The sequence below is a fragment of the Micropterus dolomieu genome, linkage group LG07 (assembly GCF_021292245.1).
Source record: "Micropterus dolomieu isolate WLL.071019.BEF.003 ecotype Adirondacks linkage group LG07, ASM2129224v1, whole genome shotgun sequence".
NCBI classification, from domain to species: Eukaryota; Metazoa; Chordata; class Actinopteri; order Centrarchiformes; family Centrarchidae; genus Micropterus; species Micropterus dolomieu.
In genome coordinates this window covers 22,882,250-22,904,713 of record NC_060156.1, presented here as the reverse complement: position 1 = coordinate 22,904,713, position 22,464 = coordinate 22,882,250, and the positions used below count along the sequence as shown (strand labels likewise).

The following is a 22,464-nucleotide window of genomic DNA, read 5'->3' as shown; positions in this document are numbered from 1 at the left end:
CAAGATTGAAGCGGAGCTACCGTGTGTAACCCCTTAGTCGGGGACACCCCTAGTAAAAACAAATGCACAATGTTAATTTTTATAACAAAATCTTTCAATTGTAAGCCAAAAAGCATTTTATTGTACAAGCAAGAGTTACAAGTTCCTTACAATACTTGTAAGTATTAAACTGAAGGCAACATAATTACAACAGGATGTAGAGTAACACGCACTGTGTGCGTATATAGTAGCAATGAAAGAAAACTATCTACTATACAGGGGAAAATAGCAACTGTAGTGTCTGAATAATCATATACCATTAGTAGACATTGAACATGTTTATTTTCCGAACACAACTGTATCTGGGGTGTAACACTGACTACTGTATATACTGCAATGCAGATATACCCCTTTCACAAAGAAAGCAACAATGTGTGAAAAACCTATTTGCCGTTGGTGTGAATGAGTTAACCAGAGTTATGTGACCTGGGTCTGCAACCCTGCTCAGAGTCAGGATTTTATGCATGTCTGACACCAACAGCTTTGGTACCAAAGGATGAACACTGATTTCTCTACACACGATCACAACAGCTGCTAATGAGGATAACACAAAATCTTTGTTCGTGACAAATAAAAACAGTGCTATGTGGACCTCTTAATACACTCTGTCCTGTTTGGTCACAAAGACAATTGTGAAAATTACTTAAGATTGAATGTTGTCAAATTTCTTTTTCAGGTGTCCTAATGAAGACATCTACAAAGCTGACTGACCCGACCATACAACAGATGGTCCACACTCCATGTTGAATATCCAGTGCAAAATAAACACTGACCGCATCGACCATTTCTGACATGTGACAACACTGTTAAACCAGGACTACAGTCACAAAGGCAGACCAGCAGTCTGCCACTGGTAAATGCAGGCTGAACATAAACCAATATTATGTTTTAAACCTTCAACAAGATTTGTATGCGACACTGACAAATCTTAAGTTCTGCTTAAGATGAAATGTGTAATTCTTTTGTAATTACTAAACTGCATTTTCAGTTAAAAGGTGATAATACTTGAACAATCTGAATTGAATTAACATTTTTTGCACAACAAAGGCAAAAAAACCATACCATTCCTTCTAATACTCAAGATTCCATCAATGACTGCCATTCCCTTTATATTCAAAAATGCAAATGAATATCATTTTCATTTTTGGTTGGTTTGGTTCATTTTCTAAAAACAGAAAGAAAAGAACAAATCAAATCCTGAAGTGTGGGTTTACTGGCCAAGGTGGTTAGCTGTGATTAACAGTTCACCAAATGCATCAGGATCATACTTAGTGTTTTAGATGCAATCATCATGAATTGGAAAAAAATGCAATGAAGCAAATAATCGGCATAAGGCGGCAATGTGATCTTGGCAACTGGATATTAATGTTACAAACATCCAGATAATAAAAGCTTAAAACAAAGTAATACAAATGAGACCAACGCAGTGTTTTTGCATCAAATTAGAGTGCATCAAATACGATAAAGTACTAAAATAATCTACACAGTTACTGTATAGTGATACAAAAATACAACGAAAACCTTTGTGAGCTTATTAATACACATGGAAAAAAAATTAAACATTTATCAACAAGATCCTAAAGTTTTTAATATTAAAGTGAGAGGTATACACACAAGCTCCTAGTTCTCTAACATCAGCAAGGACGGTATGCCATTACTGCTGCAGGCTATCAGGGGCCATCTACAATATAGGCTACTGGCTAAAGCAAGAATATCTTACACTTGGGGCAGACATTTGGGAATTATGTAAAGCAAGTCAATGCATATCTATCATGTTGGAGGGACTGGCTGCAAAGGTTTGCTGGTAGGTTTTCTATTTCTTTTTTGATCATCAAAACTCATAAAAATGCTACTGAAAACAGTACAGGCAGAAAGATAGATGTCCAAGGAGGTTTTAAAGAAGAGTAAAAATCCCTCTTGAAATGTACAGTCTCTGAGGCTACCTTTGCTCAGTGCAGGATGGCAAATGCCCTGGTCATGATGGCTGGGGAGTCCCAAACAATTCAGCCATTGCTTTCACTATTTTCACAAATATTGTGATTGAAATTGTGAAAGTGTGTTTGGGTGCCACAGTGGCTACTTGACACAGACCCATGACTGGTGGCAAGTTGCAAATCCTGGGAAAATGAGGTTCACATTTACTAAATGATCACACATCTAACACTTTCTAGAGATAACCTGTGATGATTTGACAAATTGACAGTATTACATATTTGACTGTGTTACATACTTCTATACAGTCTAACCATATTAAACATGGTCTGCTTTTTCTGAGCCAAAGCTACAGTACAAACATCCTTAATTCCACCTATTTAGTGTATATTCATGCAACCGCATACCAATAGCTTGTTCCACCAAACTTGACTCTGAATACTTCACAAACCTTTTAGAAAGTGTAACTAAAAGAATGGCAGGGCAGTCTGTAATCGTTGTCTACATCTGCATGTCTACTGAGACCAGGGTTCAAACAGTACATTTCACAACAAAACACATCTGCTGAATTCTTAACCTCCATTTAATTTGAGGTTTAAGCCACAGCATCACAAACTTCTAAAATCTCACTGATCACTTATTGTTTTCTATCAAGTCTTTTGCAAATATTCACAGGGACAGATAAACGGGACCATCCCACTCTGTGTTTGGACTGTGAGTCTCTGGTTCATGTCCTCCACTTTGTTTGGAGGCGACTATATGCCCTCTTCTTTTCATTGACTGAATTGAGTTATGTACATAATATTTGACTTCCCTCCATGTTCTGCTGTTCAAGGCAGGTTCAGCAGCTAAACATGCATCACAATCCTTTTTGCCTGGAACTTTCACTAGTTTCCCGAAGTCTCCAAGCTGACGCCTAACCGCTGCCTGTTCCTCCTCACTCCACAACCTCTTGTTTCTCTTTTGAGGCTTGACAGCGGGAGTGCCTCGTTTTCCTGCAGTGGACACGGATGTACTTTCCTGTACAACTGATGTTCTGTCAGGAACACTTGGTCTATGGATTGTTGGGACAACCTGTGCAGTTGTAGGAGCCCTAGGTGGTGGGCTTGTGGGGTAAGCTGCTGTACTTGAGTGGTTCAGAGGTGTGAATGAAGAAATGATCGGCCTACTTCTGTCATTTAGTGGTGAGAATGCAGGCATCATTGATGCACTTGCAGTAGTCAATGGCGTGAAAGTAGGAACCATTGAGGTGCTTGGAGCAGTAAGAGTGCTAAAATTGGGAATCATAAGTGAATTTGTAGTGTCCTGTGGTGTATACACAGAGGACATATTTGTAGCGTTCTGTGTATAAGAAGGAGACATTGGCATTAGTATGTTGTTCTCTGATGTGTATATAGGAGGCATTAATGCATTTGTAGTGTTGTGTGGAGTAAATGTGGGAACTACTTGTGTATCAGTAGCATTCAATGCTGTGAAAGTAGAAATCAATGGTTGACTCATATGCATCATATTTGTACTAGTAGAACACAAGGATGCATAACTTGAAGTCATCTCTTGTGGGAATGGGGTTGATTCTCTCAAGTTGGTTAGTGGAGCCATTGTCATACAACAATTTGAACTTTCAGTTAGGAGATCAGGTTGCACTGTTGTCATAGTACAGATAACATTTGCATCTTCTAAATCTTTCTTTGTGGTTTGGACTCCGGATTTTGGACTCTCATTTCTATTCCCTTCAGACTTTTGCTGGTTATTTCTCCTCCGTATTGTCTGTAGTGTGTTGTGTACATAGTTTTTGACATCTGTCCAAGATCTTCCACCAAGATCTGGTTCAGCAGCTATGCAAGCATTGCACTCCTTTTTGCCTGGAACCTTCATCCCATTGATAAATTCACTCAGGTAACGCTTCACTGCAGCCTGCTCCCTCTCACTCCAAGGCCTTCTCTTTAAAGCAGGCTTCTGTACAGTTCCTAAAAAGAGAGTAGAGAAGCATGATTATATAAAAAGAAATATAATTTTCGTTCAAATAAGAATGCTGTAATCTTTCTTCTTTAAAATGATACAACAATGTTAACTTTATCGAAGGTAGGTTAAAATCAAAAGCAACTGGACTTCCCATCCCTTCCCAGGAAATTCAACAGCTTTCACATTTGGCCTCAGGTGAATCCAATGACCATAACAACTGTCGTTAAAATAGCCAGCGAACCAAGTGGTATCCATCACTTTTGATAACGACCCCATGGAGGTTAAATAGGTGGGATTCCCTGCCATAAGAAATGAAAAAGCCTCTTGGATGAGAGGCGAAATGTCTTCAAATATCTTCAACCAAGTCCACTTGCCCCTTGATTTTAAGCCACCTTGCATAACTATAGCCTGGATGATTGAGAATCTTCAAAGACAATGTAAACTGTAGAGCTCAACAGTTTATCCTAACCTTAAAGCAAGAATGTATTTTGTCAGCTGATATTTTAAAAGCTCCAGAAGAAACAAGTAAGTGGACCTTGAGTAGAGACCATTTTGTCTGCTGTTTAAAAGGTCAAGAATGACCTATGAAGTCCTAAACGGGTTCAGACAAATGGGAAGTTTGACCATCTACTGTTACATGACAACTGAGAAAACTAAGCCTGTGTTCGAAACGGGTAAAAATGCTATCTCAGAAGGTGTCTAACAGGACAGCGAGGCATTAAGTGCTGTTCGAAACAGACCGAACAATCTTTTCCTGTCTTGTAAGATGCCTTCAAACTGCCCCCATGACAGCCAGTTTTGAAGGCAGCATCGAAGCTGACTCTATGCTCAAGATTACCCATAAACCAGTGCAGCTGCTTTTCGATAGCTAGCCAGCTAATGCTAAGGCTAGTGACAGCCAGAAGAGATGCAAAATGGCGTGTTGCCCTAGAAGGCTGAAACCAATGTTCATAGAGATGCCTTCACTCCAAAGTCATGCCTTCTGAGGCAACTGCCTTCTGTTTCGAACACAGCGTTAATCTGCCAATGAAGACTGTGACACAGCGGGAAAAAAAAAGTGAACTTAGTGTAAATTGTTTTGTCAAATATTGATTATACTTTAAGAGCACTGGCTATCTGCCATCCAACCTTTGGAATGAATGAACACATTAATGCAAAAGAATCCAAAGGAGCAAAAGGTGCTCACCATCTCTTGCAGTGGTTGGTGGACTTGATGGCAGTGTTCGATCCATCTTGAGAAGTTGTTTGCTCACTTCCTCCAGTTGTAATGCATTTTTTGAGAGACTGTAACATTCCTGGCTGCTCCTTCCCACTAACTGGGCCACTTGATCCAATTCACGTTCACTGAGGCTCATTAGTTGCCAGCAGCTGGCAATTTGCTCTCTTAATGACGAGGACAGAAGTGCTTCTGGGTTTTTAACTCCACATTCCATTGCAGCCCTTCGGAAACAATCCAATCCTCTGATGAAGGATGGACCTTCAGTCCGTGCAAACAGGTATGGGTTAGTTTTTGACACACCTGCTTGTTCTCGATTTTCAATGAGTAAGTCAATTGACAAAACCATCCTATCTGTTAGCAGAACCAGCATGTTTCTTCCATACTGACCCTCTAGTTCCAACCTGGTGAGGCTCGCACCAAGGTCCAGCTCCAATTTTGTGCTTTTTCTTATTTGATCTGCAGAGGGCACAAATGTTCCCCTACTCTTTTTGACACTGTAAGTTTGCAAGAGCATTCTACCAATATTTCCTACCCGTCCTCTGTTAAACAAACACACATCTGCTAGAGTGGCCTCGCTGAGTTTTTTCCATGTTGACAAACTTGGACTTTCTTTCAGCTCCTTTCTGGCTTCATCTTCTTCCCCTGAGATAAACCTGTGGAGTTTTATTAAATCTTCTGTCACAGTTGATTTGTCTACTTCCACTTTCTTGACCTCTTGCTTTAGAGATAATGCAAGAGCTTTGCGAGAAAAACATTCATTCCATTTTGTATCAAGAAGTTGTATGAACTTTTTCACTTCACTTTCAGTTTCACTGTCCTCTGTCATACGACTTTCCCCAAAAGCTATTTCTGCAGCCCGCTTCAAAGAGTAGCCGATCTTTGAGACAAGGGAAACGGTTTTAAACTTACTGGAACTGGGATCAAAACCACTAACTTTTTTGGCCCCTTCAACAGCTAATTCAAATCTGGATGGTAGACATATTTCATGCAAGTACTTCACACTCTTGTCAAGCTCATTTACAGCAACTACAAATCTACCCAGTTCCCTCATCTTTTGTGCAATATAAGCAAACTGAGACTTGTCATGGTCATACTTAGCAGACAACGCATTGCCGAATTTACAAATAAGTGGGTCAGTTCTGATATGCCTCGAGATGTCATCTTGATGCATGATGTGAATGATTTCCTCGCAGCCTCCAGTTAAGAACTCTGACATTGGAAGGAGCCGAGAGGCAGCACTGTGAACACTTCTTTTTGTCTTTTCAGAGGATTTCTGATCTCCCTTTCTGGCCTTACATGATCGCTCATGTCTCCATAAATCAGTTTTGCGATAAAAGGCAAAGCAGTGCTGGCAAGGCAGGAAGTCACGAACAGATATGCTGGGATTTTTCACCTGTTTCTTGGTCACAATTTCCCCCTCGCCATTTTTGAGAACTTGGCAATTATGTTCATAATCCCCTTTATTGCGAATTTGGTCAAGCAAAGTCTGTCTCACTTTGGAACCTTTGGGAAAATGTATTGCATGGGCAACATCTGTTTCCTCTGCATGTTTCCTTTCCAAATGCTTTGCAAGTTGGGTGAAAGCCATTTTGCAATATAAACAGAAGTGCTTTTTGCACGACTCTTTTTTGTCATCATTTGCTATGCTAGGTTTTATTTCCAGCACTTTCTTACAGGTCCTTAAACTGGATCGTGTTGGTTGTATGCTCTCCACAGTTTTCCTGCGGCGCCGTGATCGCGTTTTAGCAATCTCCTTTGTGCCCGACTCAAACAGAACTTGATCTGTATTATCTGACTGACCCGCCACCTCTGCCTCCTCACTTGAGTCATTTGCTTCCCTGGGGGAACTGTGTTCGTTAGCTATTTGCTTTTGTTCTGTTAGGTCATAGTTTCTTGTAAAAATCCCTTCTGCATTTCTGGTTGGATTTGAATTATCAAAGTTCAATCTCATTTTACTTGATAAACCACCTTTTGTTTTGTCTGACATCTTGTCTTCCTGTGCTTGCGTCTGGTCTTCCTTTCCATGACTTTCCTGCTTGGTAACTGAATCACAAGCAGTGTTTGTGGATTCAGTTATATCCTTCCCACCTGTTTGGAAATTATCATGTTCCTTTACTCTCATATGCTCCGTGTTTGTACTGGCAGGGCAGCTTGGCATTTTTTCGCCATCTTCTGGACCATCCAAATCTTGTGGGATATTCTCTCTTACTCTTGGAGTACCCTCTTCATTTCTTGCACTTTCAAGGTTAGAAGTCAACCTAAGAGCATCACTCGAACTTCTCTCTTCAATCAAGCTCCTCTCTCCTTCAAATGACCTCGTCTCACCAATAGTACAGGCCTGTAAAAGAACAAGTATATGTAAGACTCATCGCCAAATCAGACCTCATGAATAATTTGACTAAGTGAACTTAAAACACAGACCCATTATTAATAAATGTGTGTGTGTGTGGGGGGGGGCTTAATTTGGTTTCAGTTTTGGTTGTTAAGTGGTGGTGATAAGTGATTTAGATTTTTTTTTGGTATTGCCTTTTTAAAGTCCTTTGCACATTTCTCAAATGCTGTTTAGCGCATCAGCACCTTGGCAATTCCCCACCAAGATCCAGGCTCATTCAAACAGAAGTCAATGTGATGGCCACACATCACTTTTTAGCCCAACACTGGTTAAAAAAAACAACAAAAAAACCTGGCACCTCTCAAATCTCCAGTACAAAAACCACATGTGACCCATTCGAGAACAGTTAATGGCTTTATTGGATCAAGCAGCGTTTCGACATTGTAAATGTCTAACCAAGTATATGTAGTCATGGGGTGTTGGATGAAATGCTACATGGAGAGAACAGAATATGCACTGACACTAGACCTACATTCATGGATCTCAATGAAAACACTTACTTTTGAGGTCATATACAAAAAGTTTGGCTTGACATAGCAGTATTTTTACAGAAAAATCTACGAATCTATGTGATTGACACAACATATCTTCAATGTGGCTAAAAAACACAGAGTCTAGGACCACACTGGGTACAGATGCACAACAACATGGGAACACTTTGTGTTCAGCCATTCACACAAGATTACGTCTTATTTATGTAGATGTCATCTATGTTTGTAATTTGATGGTAAGATAAAAGAAAATAAAAGATCCTGAATTTATGATATTTACTGGTGAATGCTGGCTGCACATGTGCTATGATCATGATGATGATACATGTTCTGAATTTATATACAGTGTGTACCTGCTTCAAAGGGTTCTTCTTGTCCTAACACTTCATGTGTTCAGTGTCTTCTTCCATTGGTTTGTTCACTGCAAGGAAAGATGACACCACAGTCTCTAATGTGCACACAATATAATGAATATATAATGGTGAACGACCAGCATTAGGTCCAACTTTCCAATGCACAATTACACATGCATATATATTAAAGAGCCATTTAAAAAAATGTTTTGGTTGATACAATAAACTAGCTTAACTTAAGCTGCTAACAGGAGCGGGTAATTAGAGCAAAGAGCATCTTATGGCATCCAGATAACAACAGAGACAGGCAGTAAGATCTCATAACACAGAGCTCAGTGGAGATTTTTTATTTTTTTTACATATTTTGACCCCATGAGAATACAGTGCAGGTTGAAAGTAAGCAACGTGGCCCTTTAATTCTTAATACATTATAGGTATAATTTAACTTTTAAACCTATTCATTACCACACAGTTGTTCCAACTTCATAAAATACAAACTAAAGTTGTAATTAAACTAAATGACTACATTATCAGATACGTAACACCGCTTAACAAATGTTTTTGTTTTGATAGAAAAATAATAGAATTTAAGGCCACATTCTTACCTGGGTTTGTTGCAGAAGCAAGGTGCTTTGGAGAAAAACATCTTGCGGCGTTGAATTATTAGGAGACTTGAAACAGTAAAGTCAGTGGACGTAGATCTTGAAGAGACAAATTCCTTGATGCACAAGTTTTGGGAAAAAATATTCCCCCCTGATACTGTTCAGTTTTTTCTATTCCTGCTGATACTATTGTGAAACTTAGGGATTCCTGAGATATTTCAAAGTTTCAGAAGTCCTAAATTTGATCAAGTCAAAATACAAACAGATGGTTATATTATTATATCTTGTCTACAAATACCTATTATGTGTCACAACACCACCACCAAATGACATCTTTGTAAGACATTTAGGATTGTGCTAGAAATAGCTAAAATAAGTCTTGTGTGGATTTCACATAGGACAAAAACAATTCCTGGACCACCGTTGTTTATGTCAAATGCTTTTTTAAATATTTCCATCAACGCTGCTTCTTCTTCTGAGGTTCTAAGGGTAATTATAACGCAATGTCAGATCATATATTTAAAATGCAGAGGACCTGGCTGGGCAAGTATTCACCTTTATGACACTGTGTTTTTCATACCAAACAACACAAACACTCTAGGGCTGGGCGATATGGACCAAAAAGTCATATCACGGTGCTGTTCGGTATTTTCTGCTAAGTGGGCTAGTGGCCTCCTTCAGTTCTTTTCACACTTACAGACCTAACTAAAGTACCTCTGTTGCAAACACATAAGCGTGCCCCGCTTCTTTCCACCTCTCCCTCCTTGTATGTCTGCGCCGGTGACTTTCTCCATCAGTAGTAGGCTACATTGTATAAAGTCGCCGAAAACAAAAACAAACATGTTTTCTGGACTTTTCCACCCGTTGTTCTGTTCACAGCAGCAGCTGTGCCGCATGTTGATTAAGCGTGTTAACGACATAGCCTATCAAAACAAAAACAACGTGGCAGCTAACGAATGACATCTGACTGGTGTGTTAACTTTCGCTTTACCTGTTCCGCGCTTATAAAATATCCACCGTGGTGCAAATTGCAACGTATAACTCTGTGTTTCTCTGAAAAATGCTAGAATGTGTCGCTCACCCTGGGTGGCCAACCAAAAGTGTACGTGTGGGAAACACTGACTGAACCGTTGTTTTTCGTTTTACAAGCCAGGTCTTCAGCAGTGTCGACCGGCACTGTGTCTCCCTCCATGTTGTCAGAGAGTTTGAGAGTAGACAGCTGCGTGCAGATGCAGAGGGAGGGGCTGCGCGGTGAGGAAAAGAGACGCTGGCAGGAAACACATTTATTGACTCAACATCAAACAATATCGGTATAAACGGTCTAATTTTATATCTGTATTGAAATTATATCAATATACCTCATTAAACCGATATACCGCCCAGCCCTAAAACACTCCCACATATACACACACTGAGGACAACCAAGGTGCAAGCTGTAAAAATTTGTAAAATGTGCATTTGACTTGGAATTGACGGCTCAAGAAGCATTGATATATGCAAATTAAAAGTAAATATAAAACAAAATAAAATAAGGCGCCATCTAGTCAGCAGATAAAAAGAAGATGGTTTGGGTGATAGGTTTTATAAAATTTACTAAAACAAAACATTTTGAAGTGGACAGAACATACCTCTTGGTCCAGATTGTAGTCCTCTTTGGAATTAAGCGCCAATTTTACAGCCATGTAATCTCCACTTTTCACAGCATCCCGCAACTCACCTGACAAGAACAAGGTAGAGCAAAATGAATTTAAAGAACATTTACATTATAGATCTCACAAATTACTTATTCAGATATTGAAGAAAAAAAAAAAAAAAAAGAACACTTAAACACTTAATACACAAATAACATAATCTTGCTTAAAAATACTCAAATATAAATACAGATCTAATTTAAGATTATGGGCCTATTCGGGATAGCAGGGTTGCAGCGGTATCAGATTTTTATGGTACGATAACCATCAAAGAAAAAAAAAAAAAAAAAAATCCTTATCATCATCATCAGTTACAATGAGCCTTACAGGAATGAAAACAGAAGGGTTGTTTTTGGTTGGAAATTCCAAACAAAGGTTTCTCTACCAAATATTAAGTCCAGCTTTTCTGATGTAGCAAATACTTATGTCATGCAATAAAATGCAAATTAATTATTTAAAAATCATGTGATTTTCTGGATTTTTGTTTTAGATTCCATCTCTCACAGTTGAAGTGTACCTATGATAAAAATTACAGACCAGCAGCAATTTAATGTTTGCATTTTTTCCCCCCTTACTGTACCGATAATAAACCGAACTGTGACTTCAAAACACATTTTTCAGTTTTCAGATGAGTCTGAAAAAGTGGTTGTTAGGAAAAGAAAGTACGGAGGTGACTGGAGGAGCTGAGGTTAGTAAAGTAAATTAGTGATGCAAACGAGTCCTTTTAAGCTAATGAGGAAATGTTTCTTTTTTGATTTTAATGTCCAAATAAAATGCACCTCAAAAGGACGTGGTTTCTCATGTTGTTCTCATTTCTTTATATTAATGTCTGAAGATAAATGTCAAAAGCTATAAAATTAAGACACAAAGGGCAAACATGAACAATCGTGTGTATAATGATTCTGAGGTCATATTAACAGGGTTTTCAGGGGTGATGCCCAAAACATGCTGTGCCATAAATGTAAAATCACTGTGGAGAGCATCATAACCAACCAAATTACTTTCCCCAAATCTAAAGTTTGTAGTTCCTCCAGTAGACTGATCTTTGGGTGTCGTTTAACTATTTGTTCAGAGATATGGTGAAAATAATGGTCCAATATGATGTGAAATTACATATTTTTCATTGGAAAACGTGAAATGTTCTTGGCGGAGGACCCCCAAACCTCCCCCAATCCCGACCATGACTACCACTACCACCACCAAAACATTCATCTAAAGCTCACATTAAACTGGGAAAACACTGAAATTTTAAGCTATTCTAATGTGCATTGCATGCTCATGGACACAAGAGCAATGCTGCTGAGACATGTGTTGGGGTTTTATATTCAGTTTTATATTCAGTGCACTACACGCACAAAATAAAATTTGCTTCACTTCCACTGCTACAACTCCATCCTAGGGGAAACACTGTAATGTATCGATTGTCAATCACGTACCTTTTTAAGTGTCCTTGACTAAGTCAGAAAAGCACTTCCTTGAAAGCTTTTAGATAGCAGCAGTAGTCAGTCGGAAGACAAAAGTTAGCTAGTTAGCTAAGATGTAAATGGAAATACTCACTAGGTGATAACGGTGGACCTGACAGGATCTCATCTTCTCCGTTCAGATGTTTCTGGAAGTCATCCAGAGTCATCCAGTCCAGGTTGAGGTCCATTCCTAGACTCAAAGTGGCTTGGCCCTTGTCTGTACAACACACAACGCAGAGAGAGATACTTCATTAGTAGCTAGGCCGATGATGTGAAAAATAACAATAGCATGTGCTGACTGGCCAATCAGAAACATACCAGGTTTGTCAGCGCTCTCTGGTGGGTCCTGGGTGTCCTGATTGTCATCACATGCCATGAAGAGTCTGGGCTCACTGTCCTCTCTCCTCTTCCTCTTGTCGTCGGTTGGGGTTCTCTTCTCCCAGCTGGGCCGCTTGCTCTCCTCTGGTTTTTCCCTCCGTTCCCGGGAATCCTCTCCAGGCCTCGGCTTTGCTGTAGATTCTTCTCCTTCCCTCTCGTCACTGTCCAGGCTGAAGCCGTAACTCTGGCCAGGTCTGGAGACTAAAGGGGTAGCAGACGTTGAAGAAGTTGTTATATTTCTTGGGAGATTTGTCATAAAGAGCCTAGACAGCTTTTCATTCGCCATCACAGCTTTCAATCAAATCAAACAGTAGCTTGTTATATCTTCATGGTTGTCATTCCCCATTCCTCCTCAATTAGGACTTGTTTCTCACTGGCATGTTCATTCAAAAAACACACACAACAAACAATTGCTAAAAACTCACTGTGTGTAACTGCAAATGCTCAGTTGATGAACGAAATACAAGTTTGGATTCTTCACACATCAAACCCACAAACCTTGTATGGTTGAAAGGTGATGCATTTTGATTAATGAACAACTTGTTTCACATTGTAGCCGTCGGTGTCCATGTGCTTGGGGACACTACACAAAGAGGCTAAAAGGTGCAATCACACCTAGACTTTGTTTCCACTGATTTTATATAGTTGGCATGTTTTCACCGGGTGTTAGTTTGCTTTTTAAGTAAAGTCAGTTCGGATTGATGTTAACTATGTACATGTTCAAACTAGGGCTGGCCGGTATATCGCTATAATGAGGTATACCGTCTCTCTCCCTCACCGCGCTGCCCCGCCCCTCCCTCAGCATCTGCACGCAGCCGTCTACTCACAAACTCTCAACAAGATGGAGAGAGACACAGTGCTGGTCGACACTGTTAAAGACCTGGCTTGTAAAAAGAAAAACACGGTCCACACATACACTTTACTTTGGCAGTCCGCCCAGGTTAGGCATCACATTGTATCAGAGAAACACAGTGATTACGTTACAAGTCGTGACACTGTGGATATTTTACAAGAGCGGACCAGGTAAAGCGAAAGCTAACACACCAGTAAGATGTTATTTGTTAGCTACCACGTTGGTTTTGTTTTGATAGGCTACGTCGTAAACACGCCTCCTCAACATGCAGCTCAGCTGCTGCGAATGAAAAAGTCCAGAAGACAAGTTCTGTCTTTTTCGGTGACTTTATACAGCCTAGCCTACTACTGATGGAGAAAGTCACAGAAGCAGTTATACAGGGAGAGTTTGCAGCAGAGGTACGTTAAGTCTGTGAGTGTGAAGAGAACTGAAGGAGGCATATTCAATAAGTGAGTGATACTTAAGATGTAGAATGAAGTATAATTAAAACGGTGAAATAAGAAACAAGCTAAGTTACTAAAAATAGTAAAAATGTGCTCGCTAAAACCACCACCACCCCAGCTCGCTTAGCAGAAAATACTGATATATATTTTATACCGGAATTCTGACTTTCTGGCCATATCGCCCAGCCCTAGTTCAAACTAAGAACATCAACACCTAAATGTTTCATGCATACCATCTGATTGCTTGGTCTTCTCCGTCTTCTCAGGCTCTGGTTTCTGTGCTGGAGATTCTTTACTTGGCTTGGAGATCTTCTCAATCTTTCCTATTAACTAATGTTGGGGGGGAAAATATACAACGTTAACACCTTGCAGTTTTCCAGGCAAACCACTGAGCAACAACATGGCAAACATTAATGCTGGTTAATTCTCGCTTAGTCTGAAAACATAAGCATGTTGGGAATGTGTACAGATCATGTAACGTATTCACACGTATTCTAAAATTTTAATAATTGCAAAAATAGCTGACAATAATCTCAGTGACCTTATGAAGCGGATCGGGTTTCTGCCACATTAAATAGTTTTACGTTTTGATCAGTCCATTTTCAGCAGCACACTAATGTGCTGAAACCAGATTAGTTTTTGATTAACTCCATATAGTAGAGCTTGATAAAGGCCCAGGAAATGGGCACTTAAGTTGGATCTTTAATTAACAACCAACTTTTAGCAACAGGAGTTTAAAAACCCTACTTCAACTCAGAGAGGTTTCCAGAGTTTTCATCAGGTAAGACCCTGAATTTGGCTGTTGGAACTATATCAGAGGAAAAAACTGCATCCCTGCTGTAGACTAATAAAACTTCTGCTCCACAAACAAATGTTAATGTAAAGTAAATTAACTGTATCAGTTTTGGTAGTATCCAAATTTTACGTAATATACACAAAACAATGTAAGAAATATACATAGCACTATTATTGTACCTTTGTGGGTTTGCTGGTAGTCTTTTCTGGGGTGGGCTGGTGCACTGGCTGCCTGCGGGGGGCGCGGTCTTTGGCCTCACAGTTTAACAGGAACTTTTCAAACAGGTTAGTGGAGCCTGTGGCGTCCTTCTGTCCCAATACCTCCTCTTTAGCCACCTCCTCCTCCTTACCCTTGGTGCTGCTAGCTGCTGTGACAGAGGATGAGGACGACGATGAGGATGTGGAGGAAGATGGGGCTTTGGGTGGTGCAGACGTGCTCTCTGGCCCTTTGCTCTTGGCTTTCTTATGTAGGGTGGAGCTATCACTGGAGTCTGAGTGTGGGGCAGCCTCCTCTTTCCCTTTAGAGGTGAGGCTCTTTAGCTTTAAGAGGCTGCTTTCCTTTAGGGTGGCATCTGGCTTCTTGCTCTTTTTGTCATGGATAAGGTCCTTAATGCCCTGCAGCTTTACTTCCCACTTCCCCTTCTTTTGTCTGGACTTTTCGTCCATACGTGTCTTTTCGACTGACTTTGCTGCAGTATCTGTTGATGCAATATCATCTATTTGTGAGTCTGACGGGCCCTCGCTTAGGTCGTCTTCCAGAGGTGCAGCGGCCTCGTCTTCAGAGGTTTCAATCTTCCTTTCCTTCTTCCCTTTCTTTTTCTTCCCCTCCTCTTCCTTTTCTGTCTTATGCTTTCCTCCCTCTTTTCCCTTTTCCTTCTTGTGTTTTTTGGAGGGAACAGGCTCATCGTCATCCTCTTCAGAGTCAACCAGACGTTTTTTTGATTCAGTCTTTTTCTCTTTGGGAGGAGAGGGTGGAGTCAGGGCTCTCTCTTCTTCTTCTTCGTCTGTCTCTGGTGCTGGTAGAGGCCTGAACTCCTCCTTCCGTTTGTCTTTCTTCTTCTTCTTCTTCTTTTTCTCCTTTGGAAGTGGTTCCTCTTCTTCCTCCCGTATCTTTGTCTTTTTTTTCTTCTTAGCAGGGGCCTCAGTTGGACGGTCTTTGTCAGTGTCACTCTCTGAGTCAGCATCAAACACGTCACTCTTTGTAGGCAGCAGTTTCTAATACGAGAACAGGACAAGCAATGTCACATTTTAGAATTAATATTGTTGTTTTTGACTTTTTGGCTTTAAGGTTCCATGTAGAGTTTCAGACCTATAGTAGCATTATGGATCCGTATTTCTTTAAGTGGGTCCTGGTTTTCTTTGCGCTCATGCATAAGGATGCACTACGTACACATATACCTACACTAGTGTAGGTAGTAGTACTACACTGTTACTTAGACTTACCACGCTCTTCTTGGCTTCTGCCTCTTTCTTGGCCTTAGCATCAGCCATGGACTTCTTAAAAGTTAAGAGGACCTCGCGGCAGTCCTCTAAATGGGCCTCTGGCTCCCATGTGTCATCATCAGAACAGTAATTCTTCCAACGGACTCTGTAGAGCACTTCACCCTGAAAACAGAGAAGATGAAACCCAAGCATTACCTCCACACCAAACTGACACAATGGCTAGTAGCTGTCAGAATTTAACTGCTGACCATTTCACTCTGTAGAGTGACACAAAATTTCCAGATGATGGCTGCCTGCATGCAAACATGGCTGAGAGACAAGATAAAATAAATGGTAATTTATAGTTTTCAGTCATGTGAAATGCGCGATGACCTGGAGGGCAAAACAACAGACCAAAGCCGCATTTCGACCAAATGTCCCTGGATCTCTTTTCAAGGAACTAAAAGGTTCCTTCAGCCCACTGTTGTGTGCGTTTCCACTGTGGCCTAAAGACCTGCAAAGATTAGGCAAATTAAGCAGTTGACGTAGGCTGCCTACAAAGCAATACACAGGCATCATTATTTGTTATAACTATCCATGAGCAAAATTTATAAATGAACAACAGATTTGACTGGAATATAATGACAAACTATAGGCTATGCTTGACCATTAAAGTAGCTTTTTTGTGTGGGAGTGCAATGGAGAGACACATAAAGTTCGTTACACATTCAACAAACTGGATGAAGCCATAAAGTTCTTAAAATAACTCCAGCACAGAGAAAGCAACACAAAATTAAAATCACGATAGGCTATTACATTTCCAGCCGACAAGTGCTGCAAATCAGCTGGCCAGACTCACGTCTACGTTCACCTGAGCGTCGGAGGAACGGGATTTCTAACAAGCTTTATTACCTGCTGTAATCAGCTGTTACGCTTGTTTTGGAGAAGAGGAGACCGACTTTGGCTCTGTGTAAAAACTTTCTGACTGAAACTTAAAACAACAACTCTGTAGCCAGTATTTTTAGCGTAACGCCATCAGCTGTTCGCGGTAAACACACTGCTGCACGCTGGCTGCTGTTTTCAAGCAATACATTTAATGCCGACGTATGATCTCAGACGGACATGGCAAGACTTGTGTGGCTATTTGACTGCTGATTGTGATTTATTGGTTTGGCCAGTAACCTCGAGTCGCCCATTCAGACTTTCACTGCAAGACAAACCCCACCCCCCTAAAAACAAAACAAATGGGACAAACAAGGAAGATATTTAATAGTCAGCATTTTTAACAAATGTCAGAACTTAATTTTAGACTTGCAGCTCCAATAAGTATTATGGGAGCTCCAATATATTGACATCAGTGAATTTACTTCATTTACCTAAAAAGCTGACTTAGCAAAGAGAACAAAAGGAAAGCCAAAAATAGTTTGCAACAACATGCCTTGTATTGTGAAGCGACAAGAGGAAGTCTGGAGTGATAGTTACAGTGTGTGACATTTCACAAACTGGTCTAACTCTATATTTTAATATTTAAGATGTTTATGCTTTATTTAATCAGGACATTATTTTCACAGAAGAGTACTGGTTAGTTGAAGAGCTGGGCTTACATCAAATGACCCAGATATCAAGGTAATCAGGTTAAACAATGTTTAATTGATTTAAAGATGAGTTTGGCATTTGGTAGTGGCTAACACTGGGAGACAACAGCACACAAACTAGTCAAGTCAAATGTGGAATAACTACAACAATGACACAACAGATATCTACAGAACAGTCATTCTATTATACAGCACATTAGTGTAGTTATCACAATGATATCCAGCTTAAGCCTAGTTCACACTACACGATTTTTAGCCCGATTTGTCGCCCGGCGACCGTCAGGCTGTGATTGGTGGTAAATCAGCGGTCGCCAGTCGTTATGCGTGAACTACATGACGACGGATCATAACGGCTCCCCGACACATCACCGACGTCTGCCAGATATCTAGCATGCCAAATATCAGGAGGAGTCGGCCGACTCAACATCCACTTCCAGCCAGTGAGAACAGGCAGCTGGCAGAGCACGCAGCTACTTTTCCACCGCAAAACACTTTTTACTCCCCTCTAGCTCTCTCTGTAGCTGAGACAATCTTTGCTACATGCGTGTGCTAATCCATTCTTTCACCCAGATTCTTTGTCTTTATAATTGCTCTCTTTATAAACAACAGCTGTTTCGTGTGTAGGTTTGCGTCATTCCCGTTTCACATTTCACGTGTGTTTTCTTGACAAAACTTGGTTTGGAGACCAGTGTCAGGTGACACAGCCACTGTCAGCTCGTGTAGTGTGCACCCCCCTGTCACCAGTCAGTCACGTAGTGTGAACGCCACAGTGACTTCAAGACTCCCGTCACAAGACGGCAAGTTGTGTAGTGTGAACAGCACGGCCATCGTCAGACACTCAAAGTCGTGTACTCTGCATGAACCTTTAGTTCACAGGTAGATATAGATGTCTAGATGTTTTGCAACACTCCACAAACATACAAAGATTCTGTTTCAATGGCTTCCTCTTCCTGTAGAGCTGCCAGCAGGTCAGGCTTACTTCCCTGCAAAACCTAGGAGACTCTCTCAAGAGACTCTTGTGCATGTATGAGTATAAAGCAAAGTGTGTTAATTACGCTCTGACCCCCATCTTGTACCTCACAGAGGTCCCTCAAATATCCCCACAAAGCAGTCACTTTTTAAGAAGTAGCATAAAAGAACATGTAGTACAAGTTACAAACAATAAGGACAGCAGTTAAACATGCATAAATACACACAAGCCTCTTCGTTCACTAAATAATGCAAAATACAATTTTATAAACAAAGACACTACGCAATATTCACCTGCTCTACATCGTTTAGAATTTAAACAAACTGTCTATTAGAAACAAAGTCAGTCAGTTTCAATGAGTTCTGAAGAAGGTTCCATATTTTGTACAAGAAATGTTTTATGTTTAATATGTTGGTAAGTGATGCTGCTTTAAGAATTTATTCTGTTGATAAATGTTGCAGTGAGTGTATCTCTCCACACCAGATTTTTGCCACTGTAAATGTATTTCAGTCTTAAAAATAGCTTATGTTCATTTATGGAAACTGACTTATTTAATAGTTTTACTTTTGACAAGATGATCAATACAATTTTGTTTAGTTGGATGCAACATTGGCAACATTAAGTAGCAATCTCTCCTTTATACCAAGTGGCACCCGACCAGACGTTGCTTATTCTTGTCTTTGTCATGCTAATGCACGTACTTAAAAAAAATAAACTTTACAAATCCAGCTATGTTTCTCCTGTGTACATTCACCTCTGTTAACTCTGTTTTTCTTTATCATTTAATCTCTCATAAACTACTTGCCACTTTCAAAGGTTGGAAAAAAATGTGATTACTTAAATTGATGTAAACAAACAGTGAATGTGGAGAATCCTTTGAACACCACCCTCCAACTCACTCGTACTCATACACACAAAAACACCCACAATCACTCAGATGAAGGGCTAGTTAATATTTAAGTGTGAAAATGTGGCACCGACTTGTGACAAAGCATGACTATGAGAAGAAATAATGCCAGGGATCAATACTACAAAAAGACAAACTGTTCAAAAGAAGTGTCAAGTTAATTGAGTAATCACCTACAATCAACAGCAGAGCTGAAAACATAGCCTGCTTTCTTTCTGGTTATTAATATTATTCAATCAGAAACAACCTTGAACAACACACATCTTTTATTCCTTGAATTAATAGGGTAGAACTATGAACAACAGGGTTCCCACTCTTTTCTAGAGATAATTTTCCAGGACTTGCAGGCCATTTTCAGTGATGAAATAATGTTGTTTTTTTCCTTTTTATTGTTTATTTCTTGCCTTGTTTTAAAGCTATGTTTTAATATTGTTATTTTTTTTTATATATTATTGCCATTGTATTTTCATTGTTTCTTTTGAAAAGTCCTTTGTGTTTTACACTTGGCAAGTGCCTTATGAATTATATTTTAATCACTGCTGCCTGAACACCAATAACTGAATAGCCTACCACAGTTACAGCCAGCAGTGACTAAGATTTACCTTTGGAGGATAATGCAATTGAATGAATTAATGTCATCCAACCTGTGCTATTGTGTGACATGATGCGGGTCGGGATGGTGTGGGGGGGTTCTTTACAACGCTACCGCAACATAATGTTAATATAATAATCCAGGACATTTTACTTTTCCTCTCATTTTCCAGGTGTTTCCATGACTGTAAAATTGTCATCATTTTCCAGGTTTTCCAGGACGTGGGGGAACCCTGATAAAATTGAACACATACTTTTGTGTTATTCAGCACTACAATGTAAACAATATGTAGCACTATGATATACTTAATTTGTGTTAGAGAAAGGGTTCAGGTTTTGGGAAGTTAATTATTAGTGAGTTACTTAAAATGTGTTGTTCTTCAACATTTAGGATGAGCAGAAGCTATAGTTACTCAGCAGTATAACTTACACAGCTATTAAATATTAGTAAAGTGCCTGTTGTAGCATACTCATGCCACGAGTAGGTTACTAGATTAACTGAAGTATTCAAGTAACTCAAGTACGTTACTATGTAAAAACTATAACACTGACATAAAATGACTGATTAGTTAATTATTATCCAGTGTTGCATTTGTCTATTAATGCACAGAAAGGTAAAACATATAGTCTGCTTTTTTTGTGTCATAAATAACACATGTTGATATAATAAAAAAATAATAGAGGAGTTCAATCAGAAACAACACACATCTTTTATTCCTGGAATAATTAGGTTAGTGATATAAAATTGAACACTTACTTTTGTTCAGCACTACAATGTAAAAACTATAATAGTGATATAAAATGATTGATTAGCTAATTATTATCCAGTGTTGTATTTGTCCTTTAAAGCACAGAAAGGTAAACAACACAGGTAAGTCAGCCAGTTGATGCCATTTGAAACACTGCAGCCACAATGGCACAGTAAGGTAAACAGGCGTTAGTGAATCCACATTGGAAATTACGTTAACTGGCAGTGTTTACCGCTGGGAAATCTCACCAGCCACTCTGTTTTATGCACTGTGATACCAGCATTATACGCGAGATTTTATATTATCTAGCAGCGTCGCTGGGTAAGACTGAGCACCCATGATGAAAAGATGTGCAAGCTTGCAAAGCGTCCGTCCTTGGCCCCAGCAGGGGAGAGGCGAGCGGACATCATGGGAGAAGTTGTACAGAAAGACGGTGTTACTATTTATGAACGAGCAGTGGGCCACGACAAAAAAACTGTTAACGAATTAGCGAAGTGATACAGTCGCTATTAAATGCATTAAAAATACACTGTAGACACGTGAAAGTGTCTGGCCAGCGTTGTAGATGGGTTATGCGTCGTGAGAGTGGAGTATAAGCAATGCCAGCCATGTTTGCCAAGCTAGCCAGGCGGCTATGTAGCAGTTAGCTAGTTTTACCTCTTCCACTCGCACGTCAATGATCCTCTCCACTTCGTATACATCTTCCTCTTCATCCTGTTCGCTGTCCACCGGCTCTACCTTGTCAGTCTCAGCCGCCATGGCTGCGGTTTAGTGCCGGTTGGCTGAAAATGTATATATTTTCGATTCAGCACTGGTACAGGCCGTGTGTTCAGAGGCAGGACGCTAGCGTACCTGGCCGTAGTTTCTGCACTAGCTCTGCAGAGGGTTATCGAGGCGCAGACCAGCTACCGCCCGCTCTTACAACGCTGCATTCATATGCTGCTCCTAACCTCCAAATATACTACTTCTAAATCACATTCACGGCGTTCAGAAATTTTAAATTGTTTTTATCTACACTTGTAAGCGGGATTTCTAATTTGACTCTTTGCGATACGCAGCATTACTCATTTAACTGAAATAATGCAGAAATACGCGATACTAATAATTTATACACAGCAAACACCGGTAGATTGTTTTAACATCCTGTCTTTGACATTTTTAAAAGTTTCCCCTAAAGACATATTGATTACATAAATTAAAGGACTACACTTGTTTTAAAAAAGGATAATTTTCCTGACGTGTGAGTATTTCTGTCATTCTGTGTCGTTATTTCAGAGGTTGAACCCTAAAATTCCTATGTTTCTTAAACGCATCATGGACATAAAGCTATCCTCTGGAGTTAAACGGAGAAAGCACAGGACAACATTAAAAACATGGTGGACTGTATGGGCAGAAATTTGTACTGTTAATGTTAATACACATACAACTACCTCACAATCTTAGGTGACATTAAATGATTCATATAACAAGAAGGTATTCTAAAGATCTTATAGTGCACAAAAAAATGTATGTCCAAAATATATTTCAAATAAACACCATATTCATTATAAAATATTAGGAAATTCTTATATTTTAACATCTCAAATACATCCAAAAAAACACAATAAAATCAAATTA

At 39.8% G+C, this 22,464-nt stretch overlaps 1 protein-coding gene across 2 annotated transcripts in view; it reads right to left on the bottom strand.

Moving 5' to 3' along the window:
* The window catches only part of mphosph8 (M-phase phosphoprotein 8), a 30,649-nt gene extending 8,832 nt beyond the window's left edge, over positions 1–21,817 (bottom strand). Inside the window, exons 1-9 of one of the 2 annotated variants that reach the window (XM_046054853.1) lie at positions 21,505–21,817; positions 16,057–16,218; positions 14,794–15,828; positions 14,052–14,148; positions 12,463–12,723; positions 12,239–12,361; positions 10,619–10,707; positions 5,120–7,490; positions 99–3,938 (exon numbers count right to left, since the gene is read on the bottom strand). In XM_046054853.1, the coding sequence (XP_045910809.1) occupies positions 2,641–3,938; positions 5,120–7,490; positions 10,619–10,707; positions 12,239–12,361; positions 12,463–12,723; positions 14,052–14,148; positions 14,794–15,828; positions 16,057–16,218; positions 21,505–21,606 (5,538 nt within the window). In that variant the 5' untranslated portion in view covers positions 21,607–21,817 and the 3' untranslated portion in view covers positions 99–2,640. Of the gene's footprint in view, positions 1–98; positions 3,939–5,119; positions 7,491–10,618; positions 10,708–12,238; positions 12,362–12,462; positions 12,724–14,051; positions 14,149–14,793; positions 15,829–16,056; positions 16,219–21,504 lie in introns of those variants that run through there. The other variant, XM_046054854.1, reaches the window with a different exon arrangement.
* Positions 21,818–22,464: the final 647 nt, after the last annotated feature.